Source organism: Lithobates pipiens, unplaced genomic scaffold, assembly GCF_037356315.1.
Source record: "Lithobates pipiens isolate NorthernLeopardFrog02 unplaced genomic scaffold, aLitPip1_a1.2 Scaffold_13, whole genome shotgun sequence".
Taxonomy (NCBI): Eukaryota; Metazoa; Chordata; class Amphibia; order Anura; family Ranidae; genus Lithobates; species Lithobates pipiens.
In genome coordinates this window covers 127,834,168-127,854,996 of record NW_027507718.1, presented here as the reverse complement: position 1 = coordinate 127,854,996, position 20,829 = coordinate 127,834,168, and the positions used below count along the sequence as shown (strand labels likewise).

Genomic DNA, 20,829 nt, shown 5'->3' with positions numbered 1-20,829 from the left:
ATTTCCTAAAGCAGAAACAGTGTTTTCATGTTAGTCTTCTATTAGACCGTATTGCTCCTGGATGGGCACATTCATATTTTTACTTTGCACTATCTTTTCTGTTTATTATGCTTAGGTCTAATGGAAAGTCATGTACTGTATGAACACAGCAAGCTGACATTCTCTCTCTGGGATTATGGTGTCTTTGCAGCAATGCTGTTTGGATCTACAAGCATTGGACTGTTCTATGCTCTGTCCCGTGGAGGGCAAAAAACCTCTGACGACTTTTTTACTGGAGGCAGAAGTATGTCAGCTGTCCCAGTCGGTTTATCGCTTGCTGCTAGCTTTATGTCTGCAGTGCAAGTGCTTGGAGTTCCAGCTGAAGCCTATAGATATGGTGCCAAGTTCCTGCTGATGTGCCTTGGGCAGATTTTAAACAGCTTAATTACAGCCTACCTTTTTATGCCAGTGTTCTACAGACTTGGGATCACCAGCACCTACCAAGTACGGAGTTTGCAGTTTCAGTGCCTCTTTATGTCTTGTTATAAAATATTTCATATTTATTGTTTCTAACCTTTAGTTGTACAATTGTTTTTGCTCTGTTATTCATTATTTTTAATATATTAATCTGTTATCTTTTCCTACATGATACCGCATAATCATTGGCTCATTTCTATACACAGTATTTGGCCATGAGGTTTTCAAGAAGTGTTCAGCTCTGTGGCACTATCCAGTTCCTTGTGGGCACTGTAAGTACTCACTTATCATTTGATCTATTACCTTGGCCAAGTAAATATGAAGTCCTAATGATGTTTTACCTTTCACTCCACAGATGTTATATACTGGAATTGTGATCTATGCTCCTGCACTAATTCTTAACCAAGGTTGTTGTTTTGCTAGTACTTCAACTTAATACTGACAGCTAGGGCTGCATATAGTTTTAACATTTACATTCTGTTTTCTGTTAGTAACCGGGCTGAATATTTGGACATCTCTGATTTCAACTGGAGCGATATGTACCTTGTATACATCACTGGTAAGTTAAAACAATTTGACCTCAGACTCTTCACCTTAAGCTGGCACAGAGACATATCTTTTTGAGGGCAGTGATATTTCTTTCAATTTAGACGGAAGTGCTAATTGCTTGGAAGCAGGTATTATTATGTAATTGTAAACTGTAATTTCGTAATCCTTATTTTCTAACATTTTATGAATGAGAAATTAATAATTTTACTCAATAACATACATATTAAATTGGTCTGTAATTGGTTTTAACCCAATTTTGAAACCTTTGTGGCCGTTTCATTCAGTCTAAATTGTGAAGAACAGTAATAGAAAAAAAAAGTAGTCTGTGTTTCTCTAAAAAATGTTAAAGGGTAGAAACCAGTATCAACAAATAAGAAGCAATGCTCAGGGAAAACACTTATCTGCGTTTTGGGTTGCTTTCCTGGTTAAGAAATTCCAAAAAAGCCAAAGTTCTTTTTCATTTTTGAAATAATAACTGTGATATCAAATGATACAATGAATATTACAGAATAAATAAAACAAAATTACAAAGATTATAGTTATAAAAGAAGTGTGCCATTCCTGGTGTTATCAAACCCTTTTGATGGATCCTCAGTCAGTCTGCATTTTCTGTGATTTTGTTGGACTTACATTCTATTTTGAGCAAAAATTGTTTGGGGAGGTCTGGTGGAGAGGGTGGGATACAGTGGATAAGGTAGTTTAAGGAGGTGCCCATGTCAACACCGGCAATAGTATAGATGGATGAACATTTATTTTCATGGGTGCATCATTGCACCAATTTAGTCTGCAATGTGGGCAGGTGTGTAGTAAAGACATAGATCCAGGAAGCCTATGTTGTTGTTCAGTCGTTTAGTCATGTCCGACTTTTCGTGACCTCGTGGACCATAGCGCATCAGGCTTTTCTGTCCACCACTGCCACCCGGAGCATGCTGATTTTCATGTTCATTGTTTTGTTGATGCTATCTATCCATCTTGTTTTCTATTGTGCTCTTCTCCTTTTTCCTTCCATGTTTACCAGCATCAGGGTCTTTTCCAATGAGTCCTCTCTTCACATTAGGTGGCCAAAGTATTTTGAGTTTCAGCTTAAGGATCTGTCCTTCCAGTCAATATTCAGGTTTGATTTTGTTCAGGATTGACAGGTTTGATCTTCTTGCCATCCAAGGGACTTTCAAGAGTCTTCTCCAACACCATAGTTCAAAAGCCTCAATTCTTTGGTGTTCAGCCTTCCTTATGGTCCAACTTTCACAGCCATATGTTACTACTGAGAAGACCAAAACTTTGACTATATGGCACTTTGAAGATAGGGTGAAGGCTCTGCTTTTTATAATGTTGTCTAGGTTTGCCATTGTTTTCATCCCAAGAAGCAAGCGTCTGTTAATTTCATGGCTACAGTCAACGTCTGCCTTGATCTTGGAGCCTAGAAAGATAAAGTCTGTCACTGTTTCCATTTCTTCTCCGTTTATTTGCCAAGGAGTGATGGGACTGGTTGCCATAATATTAGTTTTCTTAATGTTTAATTTCAGGCCAGCTTTTGCATTCTCCTCTTTTACCTTCATTAAAAGACTCTTTAGTTCTTCTTCACTTTTTGCCATTAGTGTTGTTTCGTCTGCATATCTCATGTTGTTGATATTTCTCCCTCCGATCTTAATTCTGGCTTGTGTTTCGTTGATCCTGGCATTTTGCATGATGTACTTTGCATATAAGTTGAATAAGTATGAAGCCTATGCCTCCACTCAATTTGGAGAACGTCAGTAAGGTCTTAAGGCAGTGGGTTTTAGATATTCAGAGGAATTTGAGGAATTCTCTATGTATCTATTGAGGATACTAATCATTAGGATGCTGTTGCTGCCAAACCAGGAAAAATAGGTTTTGCTTCAGCGTTGGAGGTCTGTGCATATAAAGAAGGCAAAAAGTTGGCCTTAAACATCTGACTGAGAAAGGGCTGATCTGAATCACCAAGTACATAATAGCCATGCCTGTTGTTTTTACATGGGGAGAAATTTTAATGCCTGATTTCCTTCATTAGAATTATAATCCATAATTTTCTTCATTAGAATTAGCAAGGAAATTCCAGGGTTTGTAATAAACAATCAATCACTGACTGGAAGTGTGGCCATGAATGTTTGGGTTGCACAAGATTTGACGCAGTGAGTTCTAAGATAAAGATCCATACTAAAAGACCTAGGGAACAGCCTTGTCAGGTACCATTTTGCAACATAAAATAGTCAGAAAGAGCCTTATGCAAACAGCTACAGTTTGAAATGAAATGTCCTTAATCCCAATTTTGAACCAAGACCAATACTGTATGCATCGGTAGATATTAATAGGATCAGGATCTTGCACAATGAAGCTCCACGGATGATATATAAAAGAGGAGTGGTATTATTTTTGGCTTCCCTAGTGGGGACAGAGCCAATTTGGTTGAGATCTGTTAGAGTGAATAAGTGCTGTAGGAGGCGAGGGCATAAGGTTTTAGTATTTTTATTTAATCCTTATTGGCTAAATAGATCTGTTAATAATTAGAGCACAGGGTCAAGTCTTTTCCCGACTTGGGTATGACAGAAATGTGAGCATATAGCATGCCTTGAAGGATCTCTCCTGACCCCAGAATACTGATGTATGATGTTAAATTCCCAACTGAGGAGTGAACAAAATGTTTCGTAATAGTGAATTGAGAGTCTATCAGGGCCTGTGCCTTTATGTATTTTTTTTTTTTTAAAACAGTTTTATTTGCCAAGTGTACATACATAAAAAAGAAAGCATCATTTACAGGATACAATCTCAACCATAGACAACAAGGTAGCAGAAGCATGGACTGTTTACAAGGTTGCACGGTCCGCAGATAAAGATATGGTAGCACATATGGCTTTTTTTTTTGTATAATTAACCATTTACCCCTATTTATTACGGGTCATAGCGTTCATCATCAGTATAGGTTATGGCAAACAAAGAACAAACCTATAAACAATTTATAAACCAAAACCATGGAGGTTAATTCCCCCACATTTATCTGTGCTGTGTGCCGTCATCTCACCCCCCTCCCAGATATGCCCTCACCAATAACAGCTCTCATGGAACACTTATTCGACAATGGTAAATAGTCATGTCCTTTAGGTATCACATGGTGTAGTGTCCTTAGAATTTATCCATCTACCCCATATTTTGTTAAATTTTTTCTTACTACCTCTTGCTTCATAAGTCATCTTGTACAGGGTAACATTTGCATTAACCAGACCTTTCCACGCAGATAGGGTAAGAACCTCACTCTTAATCCAGTTCAAAACTATAAGTTTTCTGACATAGTAATACATCAATCGTAGGAATTGTCTCGTATTGTTATTCATCACCTCATCCTCTATTACCCCCAGGAGTCCCAGGAGTGGGCAACATATATTCGGGAGATCAAAAGTGTCTGCAATAAACTGGGACACCTGTGACCACAACGGTCGTATCTTACCACACTCCCACACCATGTGAATAAAGGTGCCATCTGCCACCTGGCACTTGTGACAAGTAGGGTCATCTCTTCTGCCCATCCTAAATAGTCTTTGTGGGGTGTAATACATTTGGTGAAGGTATCGTAACTGTATAAGTTTGTCCCGAGCTGAAATGACTGTGGGCCCATAGGAGGCTAGAACTTCCTCCCACTGGGCCCCAGTCATCTCTGGAATCACCTCCGTCATCTGATCCTCATTTTTTCCTCACTGGGCTGCTTTTTGGCCATAAGGACCGCATAGTAGGTAGAGACACGTTTTGTGTGCTCTGGTTCTGCAAGTAATTATTCCATTCTTATGTTTTTCAAAAGTATTGGCCCAGTCCCAAATTGAGCATGAGCCGCATGTTTCAGTCTGGCGTACTGGAATGCCCATGAATCGGGAATATTCAATTCTCTTTTTAATTGTGCAAAGGTTTTAAGGTCCCCATTGTCAAACAGCTGATGTAAATAGACAAGGCCATACCTCGCCAACCTATGCCCATCGTCCAGGAGGAAAAAGTCTTTTAAGCAGGGGTTAAACCACAGGGGGGGCATTTGGTGATAAATAGGAGGGTGCGTCCTGTATATGTCTCGTACATGTCTCCAGCACCTGTTTAGCCGATTTGAGTACAGTCATGCCACTTTCCGTCGGTACTTCACCTCGAAAGAAAAAATTCAAGAGCGTCTCATAGGAGGAGGCTGCAGCTGTCTCCAGCTGCGGAAACATTCGCCAATGAGCCTGAACTAATTGCAACGCCAAGTAGTACATGCGAAGATTAGGGATTGCCAGACCCCTCTCCCCACCGGTAGTTGCAGAATGTTCAGCGATACTCGCGCTGCCTTGCCCCCCCACAAAAAGGAGGTCAGCAAGGAGTCAATATAACCGAAAGTCTTTTGAGGGATAAATCACGGGGCGTTGGAGAGTATATATAGAAATTTCGGGAGATAGTTTCATAGTTTCATAGTTAGTAAGGTTGAATAAAGACATCAGTCCATCCAGTTCAACCTGAGTGAGTGTCTACAATTGTCCCTATCCCTATACATTGCACACTCACATCAGTCCCCACAATCCAAGGTCCCCATTCATATACTAGGGCCAATTTTGGACAGAGGCCAATTAACCTACCTGCATGTCTTTGGATTGTGGGAGGAAACCAGGGTACCTGGAGGAAACCCACACAGGCACAGGGAGAACATGCAAACTCCAAGCAGGTAGTGTTGTGGTTGGGATTCGAACCAGCGACCCTTCTTACTGCTAGGTGAGAGTGCTAACCACTACACCACTGTGCTGTGAGATAAATCATTTTAAACAGGTTAGCTCTTCCTAATAAAGTGAGCGGGAGTTCCTTCCATTTTTGTATTTTGTCTCTAAAGTCTCGAATTACCGGCCATAGATTCACCTCCGTGAATGATTCGACAGGCAATTGCACTTGTATCCCTAGGTATTTAAATTGGGTTGTGACTGTCAGGGGACAGCGATGAGGGGGCACTAAACCTGGTTGTGGGTCTAGGGGAAATAGCGTTGATTTGGCCCAGTTGATCCGAAACCCCGAAAAGTCTCTGAATTCCTCGATCACCCGAAATGCATTGACTAGCGATTGGTGAGGGTCCCCAAGATAAAGCAGCATATCGTCTGCATATAACGAAACACGTTCCTCCAACTCCCCGACCAAAAGTCCCTTAATGTCACCCCGAGTCCTAAGTTTGGCAGCCAGTGGCTCTATAGCCAGAGCAAAAAGGAGAGGGAATAAAGGACAGCCCTGTCGTGTCCCCCTCCCAATCTGAAAAGAGTCCGAAATATGTCCGTTCACTCTGATACAAGCCCGGGGGTCATTATATAGTAATCTAACCCAATTCACAAACCTCGGTCCAAAACCCGTTTTATCCAGCAGAGAGAACATGTATTTCCACTCGACCGAACCAAAAGCCTTTTTTGTATCTAAAGAGGCTATCACTCGGCTACCGATATTAGCATGGGAAATTTGCATATTCACATAGAGTCTCCTGAGGTTCATTTGTGTGCAGCGGCCTGGGATAAAACCCATTTGATCGGAGTTGATCAGTTTGAGAATCACCGACTGCAATGTACTGGCCAAAATTTTGGCCAGTATTTTGGCGTCAGTATTGATCAAAGAGATCGGTCTATGCGATTCACATTCTTGTGGGTCCTTGCCGGGCTTTGGAATCAGGACAATCAAAGCTTTGCGCATGGATTCCGGCAAGATGCCCTCTTTTTCTGCAGCCACAAACACTTTTAAAAGGCGAGGGACTAAACTCTCCGTGTGGAGCTGGTACCATTCCGCCGGAAAACCATCCAGTCCAGGTGATTTGCCCGGTCTGAAGGAGGAAATGGCACCAGCTATTTCTTCAGAGGTGATAGACTGCTCTAAAATAGTGCTGTCCTCTAGGGGCAGTAGTGGAAGATCAATATCCTCTAAATACGAGGAGAGGTCTCGGTCCGTACAGTTGGATTGGGATTGATAAAGGTCACAGTAAAAATGTAAAAAGGTGTTCAGAATATCCTGCATATCAGTCACTAAGTCGCCCGCTGGGCGTCTGATACTCAATACAGAAGTAGGGGCATAAAGAGGTCTCGCCAAAAAGGCTAGCAAGCGACCACCCTTGTTCCCAAATTCAAAAATGGAGCGGGTTTGCCTGAGCTGTTTCTTTGTGGTCTGGTCCGTCAGAAGCAATCTAAACCATCTCGTCAGGTCCTGCCATGCTTTATAAGCGTCAGGGGATGGGTCCTGTATGTATGCTCGTTCCGCAAGAGTAATGTCACATTCTAGTTGTTTCCCCTCACAGTCCAGGGCCTTCGCAAAGTCTTTCGTCTCTTTAGCAAAAATTCCTCTCATGGTAGTTTTAAAGGCCTCCCATTGTGTGTGTATCGTGGGACACAGCACCATTCTCCCTCCAATAGTGACCCATAGCCTGCTTGCATTTCAGCGTCACATATTCCTCCTGCAGCCACTGTGTTTGCAGTCGCCACTGTCGTCTCCCAGTAGGGATATTTAGGTCCAACGTGACCTCCAAAGGCGAGTGGTCCGACAGTGCCCTGGGAAGGTACCTAACCCTGGAGATAATGGGGAGACCATCCATTGAGGATAGGAGCATATCAATTCTAGTCAACGTCTTATGGGTCTCCGAGTGGCACAAGTATGCTCTGACCCCCGGGTTTTTGTAACGCCACACGTCTGTGAGAGCATAGCTGTCCAGCCATGATGCCAGAGTATTACGCGAGCCAGATGCACACCCGTGCCTGTCCAGAACCCCATCCGACACCACATTAAAATCTCCCATCAACAGCAGTGGGCCTTGCGCTATCCTTACAGCTTCATGTAGAATACTGTCCAATATTTGGAAGGAGAATGGCGGCGGAACATACACACACACCAGAGTCAAGCACACATTAAACATTTGACAAACCAAGATAGCATATCTGCCACTAGGGTCTGATTTAACCTGCAGAATATGAGCTGCTGCTTTTTTTGTGACTAAAATAGCCACCCCTCGGGAGTACGTAGAGTATTCAGCATGTATGACTCTCATAATGTTGGCTTTTTTCAGAGCCATACCCTTAGAGCCCTGGAGATGTGTTTCCTGAAGCAGGATTATATGAGGTTTATATCGTCGTATAAAGTCAAAGACAAGGGAGCGTTTTACCTTTGAGTTCATACCATGAACATTCCATGATAATATACTTATTTCACGTACCATGTACAAGACAGTTATAATATAACATATGCATTGGGAGAGCATTACCTATCCAGGTCTTGGCCATCTTTTCCAACCTGAGGGGGTACAAACAGAGAGAGACAACAGCACACAGCACCAACCAGCACAGCAAAACTACCCAACCCATCCCACCCTGCACAAAACCCAAACATGTCGTGCACCTATACCCTATAACCATAGCTTTATCGACCTCAGGGGGCCATAGGTCGTATTAAACTAAAAAGAGCACCGAGCATCAAAAAATAAAAAATAAAAGAGAAAAATAAAAATAAAAAGTAAAAAATAACAGGGGGGGGGGAGAAGCAAAAAGAAGGGAAAATGGGAGGGGAGGGGGCTCCCGAGATAGGGAGAGATAAAAAGGGAAAGAGGCAACAAGAAGAATGTTCCCCTCCTGTTCAGGGAAAAGTTCCGCCTTCTTCTTCGCCTACGGTCTCCTACCAGGAGAACCCCAGAAAGGGATCAAATTCTAGGGTAGTATAGTTCAGGATGCAGTCAGAAAGGTGACCTTCACTCCCTCAGACAAACAACAAAAGATTAAAAAGAAAAAAAATTTTGGGTATAAAAGGTCAGACAAGAGAAAAAAAACAGTCAAAATGCAGGGAAAAGTATAGGGGGGAGAAAAAAATTTTCCCCAACTTATTTTGGAGGAACGGTAGAGGCGGTTCGTCTGGATATCAGATAGAACCGCGCAGGACTAGGTACTTTGTAATTGCAGTGTCACAACAGTACAAAGGAAGTAATCTTCAGCCTCCTGGCTAATTTCAGGGAAAGGTGTCACGGTGTTGCAGGTCAAAGAATGTAGACTATGCAATCAGCTGCCAGCGTCAGGATGCGGGCGTCCCCTAACATCCAGCCATTGTGATGCTTCAGTAGGGGAGTTAAAGAAGGACACTTTACCCTCGTCTACCACTCTCAGCTTTGCCGGGTAGAGCATGCTATAAGCCACTTGTAGATCTCTAAGCCTCTTCTTAACATGCACAAAGCTAGCTCTTTGCTTCTGTGTAGCCACAGAGAAGTCAGGATACATAGAGATTCTGATTCCGTTATATTGCAGGTTCCCTATTGTGCGTGCAGCACGCAGGATGCTTTCACGGTCTCTAAAGTGCAGGATACGGGCTATCATCGGGCATGGGTGGGCACCGGGGGGGGGGGTTTCGATGGCAAACAGGCGCGAAAAGGTGGTTTCCGCCATATTATCCTTAAGCCATAATTCAAGAAAGTCTTCAGGTTGTTTGCCCTCAGCCTTTTCAGGGAAACCTACAAGGCGGTATTATTCCTCCTCTGATGGTCTTCCATGTCCCCCAGCTTATCAGTATGAGCATTCACTTCATATTGAACATCCTGCACTTTATTTTCCAGTGGGCGCACTACATCTTCTAGGTCACTAATTCGTCTTTCAGCTTCGGTGGCCCTTTCTCTAATGTTCTGCACATCATTCTTTAGGAAAGACATTTCAGCTCTTATTCCAACTATATGTTCAGTTAGAGCGGCCTGACATGTGCATATAGCTTCCATAATCTGCTTCAGGGAGGGCTCATCCTCCCCCTCTGTATGGGACATCCCGTCTAGTTCTTCCCTCGGTAGCCTGTCTTTGGAGGGGCCCTTGCGTGTTCCCTCAGCTCTAGGGGGTAGCGGGCTCAACTTGTCAGGATGTGAGGAGGATTTCCCAGTGCCGCTCTGCTGCGTGTTACTCGGGCCTTGTCCGTCTGCCTCATGGCCGCCGCCATCTTGAGAGCCCCATGCAAACTGAGAGAGGCGCTCCAGAGGTGTGCGCCCGTATTTCACCATGCCGCTGTGTTCCGCCGGGTCACGGTAGCGTAACGGAGGCTGTGTGGAGCAAGATCAGTGTCAGTGACACCCAGGATGACCGAAGGATGTGTTGTCCTGCACGGAGCTCTGACTCGGTGCTGCTCACATGCCAGAAGCTAGCTCCTCCCCCCGGCTTTATGTAGTTTAACCACTTCCTGACCGGCGCACGCCTATCTACATCGGCAGAATGGCACAGGCAGGCATATTGGCGTACAGGTACGTCCAGTTCTAAATGCCGCCCTGCCATCGCGAGCGCGCCGCCGGTGGCGCGCTCGTATGCCGCCGGTGGCGCGCTTGCATGCCGGTCGGGACCCCCGTGAGTCCGGTTGCGGGTCCCGCGGACTCGATCGCCAAAGGAATACCCCCCATCGTCTCAAGGGGCGGCTGAATGAGGAGATGCCATTGTAAACAGCATCTCCCCGTTCTGCCTAGCAACAAGTGACGCTGATCTCTGCTCCATGTGATTGGAGCAGAGATCAGTATTCACTAAAACAAAGTCCAGCCCCCCACAGTTAGTAACACGCCCCTAGGAACACTTAACCGCTACACTGCCACTCACTGGTTAACCCCTTCACTGCCAGTGTCATTTACACAGGAATTACTGCATTTATATAGCAGTGATCGCTGTATAAATGACAATGGTCCCAAAAATGTGTCAAAAATGTCCGATGTGTCCGCCATAATGTCGCAGTCACAATAAAAATCGCTGATCACCGCCATTACTAGTAAAAAAAAAATATTAATAAAAATGCCATAAAACTATCCCCTATTTTGTAAATGCTATAACTTTTGCGCAAACCAATCAATAATCGCTTATTGCGATGTTTTTTACCAAAAATGTAGAAGAACATGTATCAGCCTAAACTGAGGGAAAAAAAAGTTTTTTTATATATTTTTGGGGGATATTTATTATAACAAAAAGTAAAAAATAGTGCGCTCTATTTTTGTTTATAGCGCAAAAAATAAAAAACACAGGGGGGGATCAAATACCGCCAAAAGAAAGCTCTATTTGTGGGGGGAAAAAAAGGACTCAATTTTGTTTGGGAGCCACGTCACACGACCGCGCAATTGTCAGTTAAAACGACGCAGTGCCGAATCGCAAAAAGTGGTCTGGTCTTAAGCCAGCAAAATGGTCCGGTCTGGAAGTGGTTAATGAAAGAAAAAGCTTTTAGAAATGTGTCTTCTGTGACAAAAAGGTCTATGGTGTTGCTCTCTGACAGTTGGGAAGGCAAAAGAGGCTTTGGAAACGAACAGTCCAAAGTTTGGGAGAGATACATGTTAGGAGGAATATTGTAGTAAGTATTGTAGGTAGGTAATGCACAATGCACTTACATCAATGTAAGATTGATGCACTGGGAGAGATTTATTAAAACTGGCGAGTGCAAAATCTGGTGCAGCTCTGTATAGAAACCAATTAGCTTCCAGGTTTTATTGTCAATTGAACAAGCCAAAGTAAAAAGCTGATTGGCTACTGGTTACAGCTGCACCAGATTCTGAGGTCTCTCGTTTCAGTAAACCCCCCCACTATGTATATGAGGAAGTGTTCTAGCAGTCAATGGAACGCTTCCTGCATTCCATACACCAGGGGCCTATTAGGTCACTTCCGTTATTCCACTGACTGCTAGAACACTTCCACATATGCATAGTGGTTGATTTACTAATACTGAAGTGTGCAATATTTGGTGCAGCTCTGCATAGAAACCAATCAGTTTCTAGGGTTTTTCATTTTTGCCAAAGCTTAATTGAACAAGCTGAAGTTAGAAGCTGATTGGTTACCAAACACAGCTACACCAGATTTTGCACTGTCCAGTTTTAGTAAATCAACTCTATTGTGTTTGAATCTTAAATTGATCTAAGTGCATTACCTATTTTTATGATGTATAAATAAAAATAACGATATTACACTATCTTCTGTCATCTTCCCTATTTCCTCTTAATGTTATGGTCACTGTTTGTTGAGAAGGATAAGTGGTATTCTGATCCCAATTGAGGGCGAAACAGATTTGGTGTATCCAAGTCTGGAATTGAAACCATTGGAGGAGCTCTGAGACGATTGCTGTTGGGCACAAAAGGACCCGCTTATTAGTTTAAGGGGTCATATTCGTCCAGATAGTGAGTTTGGCACTAGGAGAGAAGAAGCATGAGTGTGAGGGAGAATTATTGTAACATCATTATTTGGGCAAAGATTTTTAAAGTAGATATTTTTGAGTAGAATAGACACATCTGATTAGTTGTGTTCAAGGCACACTACATATTGTGGATTTATGATTATAGTGGGAGGTGTATAATAGTACTTCATATAGTGCTGCACTTTATATATTTATTTATTCAATATGATATCCAGGGGGATATCACAGTATTCAGCAGCTTAAAGCAGAGTTCTAGGCTTTTTGTTTATTAAAAGTCAGCAGCTACAAAAAGTGTTGTTGCTGACTTTTAATAAACAGACACTTACCTGTTCCACGGTCCAGCGATGCGGCTGAACAGAGCGTCGCTCCTCTCCCCCTCCTCTTTGCTATTGCCTCCATTGCCACTCTGGGCACCCGGCCATGACAGCTTTCGGCTTTATGGCCGGGCACACACGGCGCATGCGCAAGACGCACTGCGCTCCCGGAGTGGACAGGTGATCTTCTGGGACCTGTCACGTGTCCCAGGGGATCGCCTAGAGGGAGGGGCCGCCTAAGGCGAAAGGAGGAGTCACCTTGGCAGTCCCTGGGTGGAAAGAGGAAGTGGGACAGGAAGTCCCCCTCCTAATGAAGCCCCCCGCCCCCCCCCCCCCCAAAAAAATTTACATGCCAAATGCGGCATGTAAGGGGGCGAGGAGTGCTTAAAGCAGAAGTTCCATTTTTGGGTGGAACTCCACTTTAATAAATCTAGTGATACGTAGAATGGTCCAATTTTTATCATTTTCACACCAATACATATTCAGAGCTGTAATAGTCCCACTTCATTGTGTCTGATTATATATGTGAAATCAGTATGATGTAGAGCAGTGGTCTCCAAACTGCAGCCCTGAGACTGGATGTGGCCCTTTACTTGCATTTAACCAACACTATTCCTTCCACTGATCCAAGACACTATTATGCCATCTGGCACCAACAATGAGGGACAATTTCTCCCACTGACACCAATAATGGAGCACTATTCCTCCCTATGATACCAACGATGGGGCATAATTACTCGCCCTAATAGAAAATGTGGCGATGTTTACCCCCACTGATTCCAGGAAAACTTCCACTCACCCTGGCCACAGTCCGGCCCTCCTAGTCTGAAGGACAATAAACTGGCCCAATGTTTAGAAAGTTTGGAGACCCCCTGATGTACAGTAAAAAAGGGAGTCTTCTTTTCACAATAGATGATGTATGGATTCCTGAACTATATTTTCCCAATGTAGGAAAAAAGTTTATCGATCTTCCAGAAAAGGACAACAAAAGGTAACATGATAAAAAATTTCCCTGAGAAGAGAAAAAAAAGATTATAAAAGCACTACACGGATACAGGGATCCAGTAACAAGGATTCAAGCTCTGCATGGAAAGGGTGTGGGCACAATGAATACCGCCAATGCTGTCTAGCTTAAGAAGGCAGAAACCAATCAGGGACAGGCGTCCTTTGCATAACCTCTGGGAAGTATTCAAGTGTGGACTCACACATATAAAGTGTTCTAGAAAGAGGTCTGCTAAAGAGCAGTGTAACAATGGTTATTGAGCTTGAACGTGTGCCTGTGCTGTACAGTAAGTTCATGATCAGCTAAGTAGATATTTGTTGAACTTTAGATAACATCCGCAAATTGTTTTTTTTGTGCATTACACCTTTGCCATTTTTTTTTGGTTATGTTCCTTCTAGGGTGGTATGAAAGCTGTGATCTGGACAGATGTGTTTCAGGTGCTGGTTATGATTGCGGGATTCTTTGCAATAGCTATTCGCGGTACCTTGGTAGTGGGTGGAGCTACTGAAGTATTGGATATTGCAAGAAACTATTCCAGGATTAATTTTGGGGAGTAAGTATACACTGCAAGCATGAATTAAAATAAAAAAATACTGCTAGGCTAGATTGCTTTAGAAAACTAAAGATGAAATACAGAATTAAAATTTACCAAAAATGAACATACAACATTGATTCCTTAATAACATGTTGCTACGTTCATAAAAGTCTGACTATTTTATGATACAAGCACTGGTTGGCGCAGTGCTATTCTTCAAAAGCATTTTTTAAAGCAGCACTAAAAGTCACACTTCTAGATTTCATCTGCTAGGGCCAACTAAGACTTACCTTGGATATAAATAAAACACCCTCATAACATAAAATTCTTATCATTCATCTTCCTTTAACATATGATCACAACACAACTCCCAATCTTGTTTGTTGTGCAGTGCCAAAACCTGTTAAACTCTAATGCCGCGTACACACGATCGGACATTCCGACAACGAAATCCTGGATTTATTTCCGACGGATGTTGGCTCAAACTTGTCTTGCATACACACAGTCGCACAAATGTTTTCGGAAATTCCGAACGTCAAGAACGCGGTGACGTACAACACAAGTTGAGAAAAATTGAGTTCAATAGCCAGTGCGGCTCTTCTGCTTGATTCCGAGCATTCGTGGAATTGTGTGCGCCGGAATTGTCTACACACACTCAGAATTTACGAGAACGGATTTTCCGACAATAAGCTCACATCGAACATTTGTTGTCGGAAATTCCGAGCATGTGTACGCGTCATAAGAAGAAAAGCATGTCACTGCAAAAAATATTTTCTCAGAGGTAAGTAATTAGATTTCTGTTAAAGTTGATGGTAAATAATCAGTACAATTATTGTAGTAAAGCAGACATAAATTGAAGAAAAAAACATTAGGCCTGCTAATCCACTTTGAGAACACCATTAACAAATAGTCTCTTGACAACCCAAGACTTACTGCTTTCCTATAGCAGGTGTCATCAAAGTCTCTTTGGCTGCTGCCTCACTTTCTGTTCCTTCTGTCAACCATTGCCAAAGACTGCGTGTGTCTAAATGCATTGTCATTTGGTCATATGATATCCAAGAGTAAAGGCTGTGGTTCCATTCCAATTGAGACCTGAATGGGGTAACCGTCATTCTGGGTCATAGCGTAAAATGGGTAAAATGTAGTTGTACCAGCCCGTGGGCAAACACCCCCTTGATTATTTCTTCTGCTAGATATTTGAACAATTGCCAGAAATTAAGGCACAAAAAAAGTCAAAATTAAGTCATAACTAATTAAGTATAATGCTAAGTTAACTCTCTATTTCAGCTTTGACCCAGATCCTCGAAGGCGCTACACTTTCTGGACCTTTGTATGTGGAAGCACATTCCTGTGGCTGTCAATGTATGGAGTTCATCAAGCACAAGTTCAGCGCTACATATCCTGTAAAACGGAAAGTCAAGCAAAACTGTGAGTTTAGATTTGCTTGCTTGAACTATTTCTTGTCATTTCATTTTTTCCTGCTTATTGTGTCTATAATTTCATAAGCATAAAACTATCATGTATGCCAATCCATACACACTGAAACTTCTTACTTAATTTTGTGATCCTTCATAAAACAGTCATAAACCAGACTGGGATTTTTTTTCACTTTATTGTTCCAGAGACATTTGGGTTCTAATGCTGCCTACAAAATTAATTGGACACTGGCAAAAAACAAAAAAAATTACTAGCCAGGGATAACCCCTCCCACTCCCATCTTGCTTCAGGTTTATCCTAGCAGGATATATTTTCTATACCGAGAAAAGTTTAACCATTTTTACTATATAATTTTTTCTTATATATAGATCAATCAAGACTTCTCTACACATAGCTTGAGCTGGCCTCTTATGCAGCCCTCAGCAATAGATTTGAAGGCCATACCCAGACCCAGCTAGACTGGATGGTTTCAGAACCTGATTGGAAGAACATTGGTCTTCCATCTCTCTGTCTAGCTCCAGTTCATCTGAAGGAAATCTCTTTTCATTGCCTGGATGTAGTTTGTTCTGTGTGTGCCTACCTTGCAGCTATTGCTTCCATTAGAAACACTGGCTCATTTGTAGCACCCTCGTGTGTGCTACTAGTGTTAGTGCAGGCAAATTTATGTTATGACTCACGGTTAGTTTGTGAGTATGAAATTGGGTCAGGGTTTACTGCAGGTGAGGCTGGATGGAATGTAAAAAAACATTATGGTATAGCTTTTGTTTCCGTTTCAAAAAGAAGCACCCAATAATAGAATGAATTTCTAGCTTTGTTCATTCTGAGACCTGGTGGCTCCCCTGCCTCTTTTGAGAATACTGTGAAAATATGTGGTTTTACACTGCAGGCATATGTTTGAACTGAGCTACAGCTGACAATGTTGTGGCTGAATGTAATAATGTCACCTGATGACATGGCAGTGCAACACAGTCTCTGCCTATCAGACCCGTAGCACACAGCCACACAGCCAGAACACTTCACTTGGCTGTGTGCTACACAGGTCTGTCAGGTGGTAGTGGGGGAAGGAGGAACATGGAGCACTGCTCTGTGCGGGGGGGGGGTTCAGCTGCGGGCAATGCAGGGCTTAAGTGGCAGCTGCTTTGGGCCCCACAGCAATGACAGGGCCCAGGGCAGATGCCCCTTTTGTCCTGCGTTAAAGATGGCCCTGGGGGGTAACCTCTAGCAACCAGTCAGTAAGCGGTAATGAAAGCTGATTGAGCTGCACCAGATTTTGTGTGGACCAGTTTTAGTAAATCTCATGCAGTATCTCTTCTGTAATAAAAAAAAAACTTCTTGTTCATTTTTTTTTCTAAACAGCTATAGTTGCACCTTAAAGAGTATGCAAACCCAACATTTCTTATTCCTCCTGATATGCTTGCTGTATTATGAACTTGTATGAAAAAGTATACTGTCATCTTTGTATTGCTTCCTTTGCAGTGGTAGCTGGTGCTTTTTGCAGTTGAACATTCAACCCCCCTGTCGCTCGCTCTTCTGCCCACCAGTCCCGCACTTACCCCGTCTAGGTCGGGGACAGCTCTTCTGCCTCAGTGGCTTCACCCTGCATCTCCACCTTCTCGGTAGCCAATATGATCGGGTCTTAAGACCCGCTTCCTGATTGACCAGGAAGACAATAGCGAATATTGTTTCGCTTTGGCACACAACTTTTTTGAAGCCAATGAGAGCCTCGGCTCTAATCATGTGCTTAAAAAAAAAAAAACTAATTGAAATCCATGCGTCCGGTGCCCTGCATGTAGATTAACCACTTAATAACCGCCCTATAGCCGAATGACGGCTACAGGGCGGTTTCTTAACTCTGGGAGGCCGTCATATGACGTCCTCCCAGAATTCCGCTCTCGCGCGCCCCCTGGGGCGCGCACTCGAGAGCATCCGTGACCGCCGGGTCCTGCATCACGGATCACGGTAAACGGCCGCTCATAGCGGCCGTTTACCACGTGATCGCTCCGTCAAATGACGGAGTGATCACTTGTAAACAAACCGGCGTCATGTTATGACGCCGGTTCCTCCCTCCCCCTCTCTGTACCGATCGGAACAGCGGAGGGGGAAGAGATCGGTGTCAGCAGCGATGTGGGCTGCATCTGCAGTGCTCACATCGCTGCTCACCAAAAATTAACCCCTCAATTCTCTGCAAATACTCTGCAATACCCTGCAATACCCTGCAATACTCTGCAATACTCTGCATTACACTGCAATACTCTGCAATACTCTGCAATACCCTGTAATACCCTGCAATACCCTGTAATACCCTGTAATACTCTGCATTAATCTGCAATACCCTGCAATACCCTGCAATACCCTGAAATACTCTGCAATACTCTGCATTACACTGCAATACTCTGCAATACTCTGCAATACTCTGCAATACCCTGTAATACCCTGCAATACCCTGTAATACCCTGTAATACTCTGCATTACTCTGCAATACCCTGCAATACCCTGCAATACTCTGCAATACCCTGCAATACTCTGCAACACTCTGCAATACTCTGCAACACTCTGCAACACTCTGCAATACCCTGCAACGCTCTGCAACACCCGCCAATACCCTGCAGCACTCTGCAATGCTCTGCAACACCCACCAATACCCTGCAACACTCTGCAATGCTCTGCAACACCCGCCAATGCCGTGCAACACTCTGCAATGCTCTGCAACACCCTCCAATATCCTGCAATGCTCTGCAATGCAATACTCTGCAACGCCATACTCTGAGATACCCAGCCATACTCTGAGATACCCAGCCATACCCAGCCATAGTCGGTGATACCCTGCAATACCCAACCATAGACACCCCCACCCCCCCTCCCGCCGCCCTCCGGTGCTTCTACCGACTCGCCAATATGATCAAATCCAGAATCTTTTTTTTTTTCAGGCTTCCCAGCTTAGAGGTGAGATGCGGGGTCTTATTGACCCCATATCTCACTGTAAAGAGGACCTGTCATGCCATATTCCTATTACAAGGGATGTTTACATTCCTTGTAATAGGAATAAAAGTGATCAAAAAAATTATTTTTGGGGAAAAAAATGTCAAACTAAAATAAATAAAGTAAAATGAACAATAAATTATTTTTTTTTTTTTTTAAAGCGCCCCTGTCCCCATGTGCTCGCATGCAGAAGCGAACGCATACGTAAGTCCCGCCCACATATGAAAATGGTGTTCAAACCACACATGTGAGATATCGCTGCGAACGTTAGAGCGAGAGCAATAATTCTAGCCCTAGACCTCCTCTGTAACTCAAAACATATAACCAGTAAAAAAAAAAATTAAATCATCGCCTATGGGGATTTTTAAGTAGCGACGTTTGGCGCCATTCCACGAGCGTGTGCAATTTTGAAGAGTGACATGTTAGGTATCGATTTACTCGGCGTAACTTCATCTTTCACATTATGCAAAAATTGGGCTAACATTACTGTGTTTTTTTTTTTTTTTAAGCACAAAACTGTTTTTTTTCCAAAAAAAAGCATTCGAAAAATTGCTGCGCAAATACCGTGCGAGATAAAAAGTTGCAACGACCACCATTGTATTCTCCAGGGTGTTTGCTAAAAAAACATATATAATGTTTTGGGATTCGATGTAATTTTCTAGCAAATAAATGATGATTTTTTCATGTAGGAGAGAAATGTCAGAATTGTCCTGGGTGCTCCAGAACGCCTGATGGCGCTCCATGCATGTTGGGCCTCTGTATGTGGCCACACTGTGTAAAAGTCTCACACATGTGGTATCGCCGGACTCGGGAGTAATAGCAGAATGTGTTTTGGGGTGTAATGTGTGGTATGCATATGCTGTGTGAGAAATAAACTGATAATATGACAATTTTGTGAAAAAAAGTAAAAAAAATCTTGATTTTGCAAAGAATTGTGGGAAAAAATGACAACTTCAAAAAACTCATCATGCCTCTTACTAAATACCTTGGAATGTCTTCTTTCCAAAAAGGGGTCATTTGGGGGGTATTTGTACTTTTCTGGCATGTTAGGGTCTCAAGAATTGAAATAGGCCATCAGTACTTCAGGTGTGATCAATTTTCAGATATTGGCACCATAGCTTGTGGACTCTATAACTTTCACAAAGACCAAATAATATCCACCAATTTGTACTTATTTTTACCAAAGATATGTAGTGGTATAAATTTTGGCCAAAATTTATGAAGAAAAAATTACTAATCTGCTAAATTTTATAACAGAAACAAAGAAAAATTCATTTTTTTACAGAATTTTCTGTATTTTTTCTTTTATATCACAAAAAATAAAAAACCCAGCGGTGATTAAATACCACCAAAAGAAAGCTCCATTTGTGTGAAAAAAAGGACAAAAACTTCATATAGGTCCAGTGGTTAAGAGGACGGCGCCCCTGTGCCCCTTATGGACGGGTCACCACTGTTCCTTTGTGTGAAATCCCTGGTGTTCCTGTCAGTCTCTCTGCTGTCCTATTAAAAACTGACCACACTAAGCAGAAGAACATACGATGGTCAGTTCTCAGTTGTGTTGGGAACTCAGTGTGCTCTCCTCCAATGATTTGTCCTGACACAACTCCTTGTATAGCCTTTCACTGGGAAGATCATTGTACTGTTGCTTCTCCCCAACGATCCTCCCACAAATTTACCTTGGCTCTGAGGTGTATTTCTCTGCTACCAGTGGGCAGGACCTAAATCTGCATCAGGAGGGGAAACTTCAGTACAGCTAGCCACCACCAGCTCATAGGTAGATCAGGTTTGCACTTCACACTTCAGATATGTCTTCAATCCTGCACTTTATTCACCTTTTTAGTGGCTGTGCATGTTGTCTCCTATGGGCACATAAATCCCTTTATCTTGTATCCATAGTCTGTAATGAGGCATTGCAGTAGTTTTTTATTGAAACTTTTTTTTTTCGTGCAATACGTAAAATGAACTAAAGGCATATGTTTACATCAAGTCAAAAGTAGTCCATATGTTGGCATTGCCCCCAACTAATGGGCAAAAACTGTCCCATTAGCCCTATGCAGGAAGGCTACTGTGATGCTCAGGAGCGGACTGACCATTGGGCCACTCGGGCACTGCCTGAGGGCCCTGAGCCACTAGGGGGCCCCATCAGGGATGCCAGCCTCAGTAAAACCAGGGACAGTATGTAAAAATCTTTTTTTTTTTTTTACATCTGTCTCTGAAATGTCCCTTACCGACATCCTTTTGGTCTAAAAATCCCAAGATTATAGCTGCCCCACCTCTCCAGTACCTTCTCAGCCAATAGAAACATGTCTGTGTATACTGTGTGATTGTATACTGTGTGTTTGTATACTGTGTGGCCCCATAATCTCAGATTGCCTGGGGGCCCCATAATCAATATGAGTTGTCAGTCC

At 42.9% G+C, this 20,829-nt stretch overlaps 1 protein-coding gene across 1 annotated transcript in view; it reads left to right on the top strand.

Annotated features, from left to right (window-relative positions):
- SLC5A5 (solute carrier family 5 member 5) overlaps positions 1–20,829 on the top strand; it is a 137,704-nt gene that overhangs the window by 1,765 nt on the left and 115,110 nt on the right. Inside the window, exons 2-7 of the mRNA XM_077475548.1 lie at positions 116–483; positions 663–728; positions 812–863; positions 948–1,015; positions 13,869–14,023; positions 15,293–15,433. Coding sequence (XP_077331674.1) covers positions 121–483; positions 663–728; positions 812–863; positions 948–1,015; positions 13,869–14,023; positions 15,293–15,433 — 845 coding nt within the window. The 5' untranslated portion in view covers positions 116–120. The remainder of the gene's footprint in view (positions 1–115; positions 484–662; positions 729–811; positions 864–947; positions 1,016–13,868; positions 14,024–15,292; positions 15,434–20,829) is intronic.